Here is a 13135-nt window from a genome sequence, read left to right on the forward strand (position 1 = left end):
TTTTAACAGTATTTTCTTTTCCCTTTCTTAGGAATTATTTTAATTCCAGGAGGTGCAATTGGCAGTCTTCTGGGAGGTTTAATTGTTTCGAAGTTGAGAATGTCTTGTAAAGGCCAAATGAAATTTGTAATGGTGACATCTATTATATCGCTTCTGCTTTTCATATTAATAATTTTTGTAGAATGTGATACAGTGCAATTTGCTGGAATCAGTGAAAATTATGAGGGGTAAATATGTTTGTATACTCAGTTTTCTAAATCATAACTGAAGGTATATTTTCCAGACTAATAATCCAGTAACTATATATATATATATATATATTTCTTAAAAATTTTAAACATGCAAATAATGTATAAAACATAATTTTACTTTTTATATTAATAGTTCATATTTCATAGAGATACACTTATTTAATTCATAAGTGATTTAAAATCAAGACTAGAACTTTCTGTTAGGGTATGTAGCAAGTATACCATAGTACTAGAATATGAATAATGTGATTTGCCCTGGATATTTTAAATTAAATATGAAAGAAATCAGCAGTCTTGGCATGGGTTAACATTAAGTATTGCATTTGTAAATGAAAAGCAAGGATAATTAAGTGAAGTGATAAGAGAGAACCATAGCTTACATCAAACCAACATCCAATACATGCTACTGTAGCTGTCCACAGAGTTAGAAAACATGACTTGAGCTTCACTTCTCTTACAAATGGATCCAAAGAACTTAGAATCAGGTCTTGAATTTGTAGACATAGCAAGAAAAGATATATCTGTAACTGACAATAAATGATAATATATAAAAACATAAAAATTAAAAGCCTTTTCTATGCAAAATCTTTTGTTAATCTGATGGAATCATTATACTACAGAATGGAGAAATATTTAAATAATGAAAAATTCAGAGTATCTGCAGCTGGAGAATTAATGACCTATCAACTGAAAAATCCCTAAGAACAAAAAATACTGAGACTTAACTGTTCCATTATTCTAGAAAGAAACAAATGGAAAAATATATCATTTTGAATAATTTGTTTGAGAATTAACAAATAAGAGGCCCAAATAAAATGTTCAGATATTTAAGTTGTACAAAAACATTTATGAGTAAAACAAGATGCTACTAATTTAAATTAATGCATAAACTAAGAATTGCATAAGTAATTTATTTAAATATTGAATGTTATAAACAGATAACTCCTCTACAAATTCATTTGAAAATTATTTAAAATTCATAGGAAATATTTTTAAAATACATTTTAGTTAAAACAGAATTATGTTATTCCCCCCAATAGAGAATTATACAAATCTTGAAGAGCCTATATACATAAGAAAAGCAAAAAACAAAATGTCATGAGTAGAGAATACACTCTCTAGGACATGTGCTTAGCTATGTTCATAGCAGCTTTGTTTGTCATAGCCACAAACCTGGAAACAACCTAACTGCCCCTTGACTGAAGAATGGATAAGGAAAATGTGGTACATTTGCATAATGGAGTACTACACAGCAGAAAAAAATAACGACATCTTGAAATTTGCAGGCAAATGGATGAATGTAGAAGCATCATATTGAGTGAGGTAACCGAGACCCAGAAAGACAAATATCATATGTATTCACTTCTAAGTGTTTTTTATACATAAAGCAATGAAAACCAGCCTTCCATTAATAATCCCAGAGAACAAAGACAACCCTAAGAGAGACATATATGGATCTAATCTACATGGGAAGTAGAAAAAGACAAGATCTCCTGAGTAAATTGGGAGCATGGGGAATATGGGAGAGGGTTGAATGGGAGGGACGAGGAAGAGAGAGGAGCAGAAAAAAAAAAGGTATAATATATGTAAAGTAGATATTTCAACCCTAAAGATAATGCATGTTTTAAAAATATATTCCTAGGAAATTTATTACCAAACTGGAAATAGAATTTAAGGCACCACTTCCAATTTGACCTATTTCTCCAGTATTTAATAAACCTACATATTTACTACAAGATTTATGGTAGTGCTAGGAAAGAATAGAAGTTATATTTTTGTCCTACAGTAAAATACAATTTACTACAGAAGATAACATGCTTTAAATATTATAATTATGTTTATTTTTGAGTGAGTGATATGTTATATATGTGAAAACATGATCAATTTATATAATTTGAAGCAAAAATTTATGAAAAATATTTTCTACTAGCTGAAAGAGCATCAGAAAAATGAAGGGAGGTAAGAGCTTTCTGTTCATAATATAAGAAACTGGACTAGTGGATTATGAGCATTAAGTATAGTCTCTTTTGTGAATACTTAAAATACTTATGTTTGTCATAAACACTGCTGTTGCTCAACCTTAATATCAATTTCATAGAATACATGTCAAAACAAGTTTTGCTGTCATCCATCATCAACATTTTTAGTATGTCAAGTCTGAGAATTTGTAATCTCACAGGCAAAGAGATGCTGCTCATCAAGGAAGACATATCTGTCCACTCACAACACATCTGCATGTTACCCAACTACATAAACTAAATGCCATTAACTTTCAAGGAATGATAGAATATAATGCCATAATTGTAACATTTTAAATGTCCTATGCTTCTAGAGCACAAATAACCCAGACAGAAAAACCAAAGAAATAAAAGGCTGTCTGCTTAAAGATGTTATTTTTCTGTTAAAACTGTCATAGATTGTCATGAATGCTTTGTGGATTATAGCGGTTAAAGTGCAATAATGCTTGAAGAATATAGTGATGGTATGTCTTGTTTCTGGTGACCTATCTGTCTTTGCCTTACCTGCTTAGGGGTTTCGGTGTATGGTTTACACCATGTGGAATCCTGTGTGAAGAGTCATAGGACTTGCCCTGTAGAAGTGTTTGGTGCAGGTGATAGAACCTGCAGCTTTCTTGGGATCATAAAATCTTCTAGTCACTGAAGTGGCTGCTTGCTTTAGAGTTGGAATTTCGTTTAGAAATGTAGGAAGAGAAGCTTCCAGCTTGTTTTGTGAACCTGCTTATAAAAGGGAGGTCAGCTACAACCCACAATTTGAGACTGAATCCAATGCCCCATTTTCAAAAGAACCAGGTAAAATTGGAAAAGGCTTCTATATTCTGTTGGATCTCAGGAGGATGAGTTTGATGTCCAGTAATAGGTGTTGACACCTTGGTGTTTTGAAGGTGGTGGTGGTGATTGAATTTTGGGTGGGGTGCGGCCTATGTGGGAACGGTATGGTGAAGTTGCCCTCAGGGCAGATTTCCCTTAGTGTTTGTAGTCCAGTGATGGGTGCCATGTGAGGTTCAATTAATGCCAGTCAAGTGAACTCTAAAAAGTTGTGGTCAAGATTGTATCCAACCATTAGAAAGCTTCTAGCCACATAACAAGGATGGTTGGGTATTTAAAGGACAATCCTAGGCCAGTCAATTCATCTTGCGGGTAAGGAAAGCAGTTGGCTATATGACTTCATTAGTCTTTCCTTAGGTAGTGGCCAGTGGTACTTGTCCCTGGTATATTTGTCAGAGGTTGACATTTCACAAAGGCCACACATACCACCATGTTTTGTTTTTGCCATGCCTTGTACTAGGTCCCAGGATGCATTTGAGTATGGAATGAATAGACAGTACAGCCCTTATCAGGGATCTGGGCTAGCGGGCTTAACAATCTAATTGAAGTTTTTCTTAAACTGTTTTTTTTTCTCTTCAGATTTCTAAAGGATTTTACTGATTTCCAAAAAATACTAGATAAAAATCTTGATCTAGAATTTTTTTCTATTCAGCAAAACAAATTGTATAGAGGTTGTTCAACTAAAGTAATAAATGTCTGTTAAACAAGTGAAAAAAAATCTTGAAATTTGCAGGCAAAGGGATAGATCTAGAAAACATTAAATTGAGCAAAGTAACCCAAATCCAGAAAGACAAATATCATATGTACTCACTCATAAGTGGCTTTTAGACATAAAGCAAAAAAAGAAAAACAACAACAACAACAAAAAAAAGCCAGCCTACAATTCACAATCCCAGAGAACCTAGACAACAAAGACAAACCTAAGAGAACATACATGGATCTAATATACATGGGAAGTAGAAAAAGACAAGATGTGAGCAAACTGGGAGTATGGGGGTCATGGAAGAGGGTAGACATAGAGGGGGGAGGAAGAAAGAGGAGTGGAGAAAAAAATATAGCTCAATAAAAACAAAATATTTTTTATTCATGTTTATGCATGCTTGTCTCTGTTTAACTCATGTGCCTTTGGGAGCCAGGTGAGCACATCAGATTTACCTGAGCTGGAATAATAGGCATTTGTGAAATACTGATGTAGGTCCTGGGAACTGAACCTGGGTTCTCTAGAAGGTAGAACAACAAGCCTTCTTAAGTTCCAAGTTATTTCTCCAGACCCCAAAAGATTGCCTTAACACAACATTATATCTTTGAAAATAAATAAATAATTGCCCATCCTTCAACTAAACTAGGAACACAGAAATTCAAATTAATTTTAGAGGTCAAAGAGCCGGTACAGCAGACACCATATGTCACAAAGGGCTAGGAGGAAAGGACTAAATGCAGTCATGTTAGGTCAATACTTGAAAACATCCTGTGAAAATTATGAGAAAAGCAATCTCGTTAGCTGTAGTTACAAAAAACAAATAAAATAAAATTCCCAAGAGTAAATTTAATCAAGGAAGTAAATTACTACAATAAAAATTGTGATTACATGGTAAGTTCCAGGTCTGCCTAAATTAATTTTTTTAAAAAAAGAAAATAAAAATAAAATTATAAAACACTGTTCAAAGTACATAAAATAGTGCCTCCCAGAGGCTGAGGTAGTTTTGGGAGTAAGAAGTGGATGGAGAAAGGATGGTAAATATGTTCAAGGAGGCATTTGTAAACGAGGAATGACTTCTAATGTATAGGACAAAAAGATAATGGTTAATAATTTCTTACATACCTTTTAAACAACTGGTAAAAAGAACTTTGAGTATTCCCAAATACAAAGAAATGATAAATGCTTAAAATGGTATATATGGCAATTATTTTATTTTCATTGTTGTATATTTATATCCATGAATGTATAAGATTATGTAAATTTTATTCAACCATGAATCATCAAGAAAATAGGTTTACAGAGAAAAAATAATTGATATATCATATTAAACAAGCTAAAAATGAAATGGAAAAACTCTTAAGGTAGCCAAAAAGTAATTACCTGATGAAATTCAGCATCTGTTATTTTTTTGAGGTGATAAAAATGTTCTACAGCCCATAAGAGGCTGAGTGGGGATTGCCATGAGTCAGCCTTGGCTATATAGTGAGTTTAGGTCAGTTTGGGCTGTAGAGGTAAAATCTGTCTCACAGAAGAAAAGAGAGAAGAAAGAAGGATGAAAGAAAGAGAAGAAGAAAGAAAAAGGAAGGAAGGAAGAAAGAAAGGAAGGAAGGAAGGAAAAAAAAGGAATGAGAACAAAATGGAAAGAAAATGAGGGAGAAAGGAAGATGAGAAAAGGCTCAAATAATTGACTACTAAGGTAACTTCACATACATAAATATACTAATAACAGGACTGTATATTTTAAATGAGTATATTAGATGTTAATCAATAAGGCTTTTATTTCAAGCACAGAATGTACAGTTTTAAGTAAAGGTTCTTAAAAGAAATTCACATTTGAAGATTAGTACTTCTCCACGGATTCTGAGTTACTACCGCTAACTCTCTAATTAAACTTTGTGATGTGTCATGAAGGCTCCACAGCTACCAGTTTAGAGTTCCTGAGTTCCCATCAGCTTGGTTGAGGAGTCTCTGGAAACTTCCCCTTTATGATCTTGACCTCCCTTGCTCATTTAATTCCTCTTTCCTCTTTGTCTGAAATCCCAGAACCTGAGGCTGGCCTGACTCTCTGCATCAGGGAGATAGTTGTGTAGCTTGCGCTCTCCGAGGGGCCCCTGGCAGTGGAACCAGGATCTATCCATGGTGCATGAGTTAGCTTTCTGGAGTCCGTTCCCTATGATGCGATGCCATTCTCAGCCTTGATGCAGGGAAGGGGCTTGGTCTTTCTTCATCTTAATGTGCCAGGCTTTGTTGACTCTACATGGACAGTCGTATCTTTCGGGAGGAGTGGATGGAGGGGTGGGCTGTTGTGGGGGGGAGGTGAGGAGGAGCAGAAGGAGGGGTGGGAGGGAGAACTGAGGTTGGAATGTAAAATGAATAAAAACAAAGTAAGAAAAAGAATTGTGCGATGTGAATGTTTTTAACCTGCCCCATTATTTACATGCTGATGGCTTGAACTTCTCTGTTATAATGTCAGTTGGACCTTTGGAGATATCCATCGGTTTAGTTGAGAACAGGAAGATGAAGTGCCCATGAAGCACATTCGTTTTCTCACAAGAACTGTCCAGTGCTCAATACTGCTTGCGAGGACATATTTAAAAAGTAGCACTCTGTGATATAGCAGGAGGGTTATCACTAAATATGGGATCTATATAAAGAGACTATAAATAGAAATTCATGTACATATAGATGGTTGATCTTTGGCAGGGTACAGATGTAGTAAAGTAGAAACTTTAGAGTTATTTGCAAAAATACTATTGACTAGCAGTTTGACAATAAAAAAACTACATACAGGTAGCTTTCTACAGATTGATCAGAGTATGCATATTCTTTCACAGACCATGCATATTCAGAGATAAATATTTAAACTGTGAAATCTTAAAAATTCTGTTGGGTTGGGACCATTAGATAAAAGCAAATTTGAATCGCTGCTTTGTATTATGCAGAGGAATTCAAAATGAACCATAAGTACAAATGTGAAATGCAATATTCTAAGACTTTAAGGAGAATCTTTTTGATCTTGAATTTGGCAAGAATTTCTTTTACATAACATAAAACTCATAATCTAGGAAGAAATTTGCCAAATGGATTTCATAAAAAATTAAATCTGCTTTTTAAAAAACTTTTTCTGCTTGTTGTGGTTGTTGGTTTATTGAGAAGCATTTCACTATGTATAACTGGCTGTTTTGAACTCACTATGTAGATTAAGCTGATCTCAAATTTACAGAGATCCACCTGCCTCTGCCTCCAAACTCCTGGAATTACAGGTGTGTACCATCATGCCATGCTTTCAAAGACATCAAAAACTAAACAACAAACTGAAGCACAATTAATAAAAACTCAGACAGAGAAATTGGACTTTAACCAGAAGATCCAAAAAGTAAAACAGCCAGCTACTGGCACTTAACCTTGATCTCAGTTTGAAAATAGTGATCCTACCTCCGGCAATCTTAGAATGAGACTGTGTCTGAGAGCTGTTTCCTACTCTTTTATAATCCTCTCTAGGGTTAGGATTAAAGGTATGCACCACTGGGATTAAAGGCATGCATGGCCCAGTTTCTATGGCAAACTAGTGTGGCTCCTGGGATTAAAGTTGCATGCCATAGCTACCTGATATGTAGGCTGATCTTCAGGCAAGCTTTATTTATTAAAATACTATTCAAATGCCACTACAACAAACAAACAAACAAACAAACAAAAAGCCACAAAATATAAAAACAAAAAGAAAATAATATATAGAAAGATTTGTTTCTGATCAAATAAAAATACTTTATGTTTTTATTACTAATAAGAAAATAAGAAAAATAGACAAATAGTTTGGAACCAACTTTCATCTAATAATATGAATATATGCATATTCAGATGGGAAATATGCAGTTAGAAATAAATTCACTATCATTAATCATTAGGAAATATGAATCAAAAAACACAATCTTAACCATTATTCCCCAATCATAATGGCTAGTCAATGAAATTATACTGTTACAGAGAAATGTGGAGAACAGCTGAAAATTCTGTATACTGCTTGCAGAAGCATGCCAATAAACCTCTTTGAAAACTGTTTCTTGAAAAGTTAGAAAAAATGTAGGGTGCTAGAGAAATGGATCAGTGTTTAAGAACACTTGCTCTCCCTCCAGAGGACCCAGGTTTGGATCCCATTATGCACACAGAAGCTCAGAACTGTCAGTAACTTCATTCCCAAGAGATTTAATGACTTTTTTTTTTTTTTTTTGCTTTCATGTTGGAAGACCTTGCTTGGGTGTGGTCTATCCTGACAAAGCTAGACGACATTAGAGACTCTTTCCCTTCCCAGCGAAACTTCCTGCTCTCTATCTGCCCTTATTTGGAGAATGTCTCTAGGCTCTGTGGACTGAATTTATCTGAAAGCTGTCTCTAAATAATACACCTGATTTATCGTTAGCTTGACCCTTGGCACAGCTTCCTTCTAGAAGCCTTCCCTGGTGCACAGGTGATAACTAAGATTTGTGTTCATGCCCAAGCTCCCTAGTCCTGTACTGCTGAACACATTCCTTGTATTCTGGAACAAAGTTGAGCTGATTCACCAAAGTCTATCTCCTGGAGTTCTGCTGTCTTTGTGGTACCCATAGCTGTCCCAACCCTGTACCTTGCTTCTGTTCCTGCCACCCTTGAGAACCAATGCAGCCAATGTTCCCAAGAAAGAAGTAGAGCCAGACTACACTAACTAATAAGGTGCAAATAAATACCTTCAAGCAAAATACCACATATGTAAAATCTAAAATAATTGCTATAAAAACTTAGATACTATTTAAATATTCTGCTTTTAATACTTATACAAGAGTCATGAAAACATAAGTCCATAGAAGAACAAATAAAGATTATTTGTGCAAAAGAAGCAAGGAAAATGTTTCTCGTGATTGCTTTTTATAAGATCTGAACAAATGGACAAGGAGATATTACTAATAAGTAGAGGAATTATTTATGAGTAGTGGAGATCTTTGAAGTATATGTATGGAAGAGGAGCAACCCATTGCAAGCAATGATTACTTTCTTTGTCAACATGACTGTGGTGATAATTTTGCTATAGCATAATAAAAATTCAAGTGGTATATTTTTAAGATTTAGCTACTTTTATTTGTGTGAATGAGTATTCACTTGCAGGTATGTATATGTAACACTTGCATGCCTGGTGCCTGCAGAGACCCTAAAAGGGCTTCAGATTCCCTGGAAGTGGAGTTATAGATGACTGTGAGCTTCAGTGTGGATGTTGGAAATGAAATATTGGTCCTCTGGAAGAGCAGGAAGCGCTCCTAAGAGCTAAGCCATCTCTCCAGGACAATCAAGGGGTACCCTCCTAAATGTGCATTTTATGTTTTTAAAACCTAGCAAATCTATGAAAAAGAAATTATTTCAATAAGGATGTTTGTGGATATGATTGAGATCTTAATGTCAGCGTTAATAATTTAAATGATGGCATTATAACTGCATTTCATCTCAACATTACAGGTCAGGTAAATTGGGAAACCTCACAGCTCCATGCAATAAGCACTGTGGTTGCACAAGCTCTAAATATGCTTCTGTGTGTGGAAGAGATGATGTTGAGTATTTCTCTCCCTGCTTTGCAGGCTGCATATCTTTGAAAGAATTAAACAATGAAAAGGTAACTTGTATTTATTATGCCTCTTCCTTTCTAGTAACATGCTCATTTTATAGTGATTTGGTATTACTTCCAGTTCTCTCACAAACTTTTAGCAACATGCAGATAAAACCTAATTTATGTTTTCCAACTCACTGGACTTTGAACACAATCTTTAACTCTCAATGTTTCACACCAAGCTTGCCCAGTGCTGTCCTGTGAGTCATATTTCCTTCAAATGTGCCTTCTGCTGATATTCAAAATGCCTGCCCTCTAGTTTCCTGCTGTTTCATTATTTGCACCACAGCAACTCAGATATAGGTAGGACTTATCTTTAAGTAGGGTGTCGAATCAAGGGCTCTACTGCTGAGCTACATCCCTAGTCACCAGTTCTTTGTGTCCCAAATCTTACCACATGTATAAGGCTTTCACAAAACATATCTTTCTAGAAAGCTGCGAGTAATAGATAACTCATATGAATGAGAGAATATGACATAACAACTGAATCTGCTTAAAAACGCTAGTTACACATGGCATGGTACTAGCAGGAAATTTCTTATTTTCTGGACTGCTACAACTACCCAGAATGCATTATTTTTTTCCTAGTCTATGTTCTGTTGTAGAGAGCAATTGATTAAGCTACCACTTGTCTAAGTTTGTGGGGTTCAAAAGCTGGAGACTTTTCTCTGTTCTACTCAGTCTCGAAATATGTAAATGAAGCAGTGATTGGGGGCAGTCTCTGATGTCAGTCTTTCACAGCTTTGGAGCTCCACAAATAGGCTATGGTACCTGGTCCCAAGAACCAAATGGACCCATGCATCTCTGTCTTTGCCACAGTGGGGCTACAAGCACACTACCAAGCTGGGATTTTTATGTGGGTGCTGGGGATCAAACCCAGATCCCCACTGTTAACACCTTACTCATAGGATTATCTTCCCAACCCCTGGATGAACATATAACAATAAAGTCACAAATTACATTTTTTTTTCAATTTCTACCTTTTAATTGGGACAAACTTACAGATCGATGTTCTAATTGTGTGTTTATTTTCCTCTACCTCCTGTTTCTTGTGAAGGAAGAGAGCAGTAAATCGACATACTGATTCATAAGCACATCAACATCTACGGTTATACTTATGATTTGGTAGCATAACAATATTAACAAGAATTAGTATAAAAATATTTGTGCTATTTATAATTATCATGCTTCTTAAATATTGCATGTTAAAGTAGTCTTTAAAATATGGGAGAAATTTAAATGTAGAAGAAAAGTATAATGAACTCCCCCATAGATTTTTTTCCATCTTCAAAAGCTGACTAAGTTACTGTAAGTCCTTGCTTTATACATGTACCCAGTTCTCCTCACTATGTTAAAATATGCATACGCAGTTGCAAATGTCCACCATGCCACCATACAGCAAACGTACATTTATTGAGAGTCTAAGTATAGTATCACTGTTGAACTACTTTCATTTGTGGGAAATCCTGCTTAGAAACATACTTCTAATGGAATTCTACATAGTTTTCCTGTGCTTCTATGAGACACAATTAATTCATAATTCCATCAGAATTTTGTCAAAACAAAGGAGATACTGTCACTTTTCTGAAACAAAAATAATGTGTCTTTTCTGTATAGTAATAATCTAGACAGTGGAGCTCGTTGAAAGTCATTTATGCTTCAAAAATACCTTTTTATAGATTTATATAATAAAACCCTTGGACTGCTCTCTGTGACCTTGGCCTTTCAGCTAGTTCTTCTTGTTAGCTGATGCAGCTGTAAGTACAGGAAAGCAAGGCTCAGGAGTTCTGTCCTCAGCTTCCTAGTTCAACGGAGCCTCATTCTCACTATCAGTGGGGAAGCTACTTCATCTCACCCAAAGCATTAAGGACTTCTTAGGTGCCAAAGGATGATCTTGAGCTTCTGTCAAAGTTCATACTCTGTTTCAAAACAGAAAAATTCTGTTAGATAGGGGACCACATGAGAGTTAACAAATGGACTTTTCATTTCTTTTACATTTCAATTTGTTACAAAATCCTACAAAAGAAACTGATATAGCGAGTCAAGTCATATAAACACAATGCAACCCCTAGAGGAGCCTAATAAAGGAGATACTGTGGAAGCAAGAAACTGTTCTCATGCATCAGAGCATTTAACGACTTGTGAAATGTATCAGATATTTTTAAACAAATCGTGATGTTCTTTTGGGTGGCCCAAAGACTAATAAATATTTTTTTATAAACAGAAAGGGGGTCTTTGGGTCTCCTTCAACAGAAATATATTTAAACTATTTGTCCTGAAGTTGTATAATTTTCAGCAAACATACATATTATTATTCATTTAATTTAGTATGGTGTGTGTGTGTGTGTGTGTGTGTGTGTGTGTGTGTGTAATCTAGAACCTCGTAGTGAATGTCTTCTTCTGTTGATCTTTGCTTTAACTTCTGAGAGAGGATCTCTCATTGGATCTAGAGTTGATCAGTTTGTTTAGGCTGGATGGCCAATAATCTCCAGGATCCACTCTTCTCCCCTTTCCAGTCCAGAACTAGGGTTACAGACTGACTTTTCTCATGGGTGTTGGGTATTCAAATTTGGTTCCTCTTGGTGCACAACAAACATTCTATTAAGTGAGACATCTCCTAATATTTGCTCATATATTTTACTTTTTGTAGGCAATCCTTCACTTACTTTTGAATGATGTTTAAATTGAAAATACATTTTTTCATATAATATATTCTGAGTATAGTTTCTCCTCCTTCACTCCCTACTAGATCCTCCCCACTTTCATACCCACTTTCTCTCTATTGTTAGAAAACAAGCAGGCAGCTAATAAGAATAAGAATGAGAACAAATTAGGTCCAAACAAAGAGGAAAAAAGGTGGTATGGCTTTTGAGGTAATTTATCCCCACACATTTCTGACTTTTCTATTACATCATTTGATTTCCTTTTTCACCCGTTGCTCCCGCCTTGAAACTTTCTATTCTGTCGTCTAAAATCAGAAAGTGTTCTTCATCCAAACACTACTTCCTTTATTTCATCCTCTAACTAATGTCTACTTTACTCTAGAAAGTGCTTTGCTTTGGGTAGTTTGAGTCAGTAACTATTTCCCTTCCCAAAAGGTTCTCTCTAACAAGTAAACATCCTTTTTGTTTCTCTGATGATTTAGAGCATGCTCTGTCCTCTTTCCCCCAAGTACCTCTAGTCGATTTTTCTCAGCAGAATGTACTTCCTTTGCACCTCCTATTTCCTCCAGGTTCAGCCTTGAGACATTTACTGTCATTCTTTGCAGAGGACTTAGAGCTTGGGTCACTGACACACTCTCTAATATTCATGATAATTTTTAAATTACTAATGAGGATCTAATTTGATACTTCTATAATTCCTCCACTATTTCCTTCCCAATAATATTGTACATATATACAAAAACATAATATTTATCTGTATACTTCTGTGCTTCCATTGAACAAACCTTAGCTAATTTCTAGTCAGAGTGTATATTCAGTTCATGATTTCAGTATCAATTATCTTGTGCAAGAGCAAGGCCATTACTTTCAGTTCATTATAAAACACGGACCTCTCAAATTCTTCAATACTTTTAGAACCTAATATCCTGAAATTTCACCAATTGACTTCTAAATTTTGTTTTCAGTCTTATTATTAGTCCCTTTACTCACTCTGTGTTTTGTGGACATTTACTGTACTGCACCTTGGTCCTTCAGATCTCAGCACA

At 35.2% G+C, this 13135-nt stretch overlaps 1 protein-coding gene across 1 annotated transcript in view; it reads left to right on the forward strand.

The window, feature by feature from the left end:
* Window positions 1–13135, forward strand: part of LOC121433391 (solute carrier organic anion transporter family member 6A1-like) — a 131237-nt gene that overhangs the window by 49031 nt on the left and 69071 nt on the right. The window contains exons 10-11 of the mRNA XM_041631755.1: window positions 32–227; window positions 9279–9432. Coding sequence (XP_041487689.1) covers window positions 32–227; window positions 9279–9432 — 350 coding nt within the window. The remainder of the gene's footprint in view (window positions 1–31; window positions 228–9278; window positions 9433–13135) is intronic.

Source organism: Microtus oregoni, unplaced genomic scaffold (assembly GCF_018167655.1).
Source record: "Microtus oregoni isolate MIOR12 unplaced genomic scaffold, Mior012 000038F_ref0000394, whole genome shotgun sequence".
Taxonomy (NCBI): Eukaryota; Metazoa; Chordata; class Mammalia; order Rodentia; family Cricetidae; genus Microtus; species Microtus oregoni.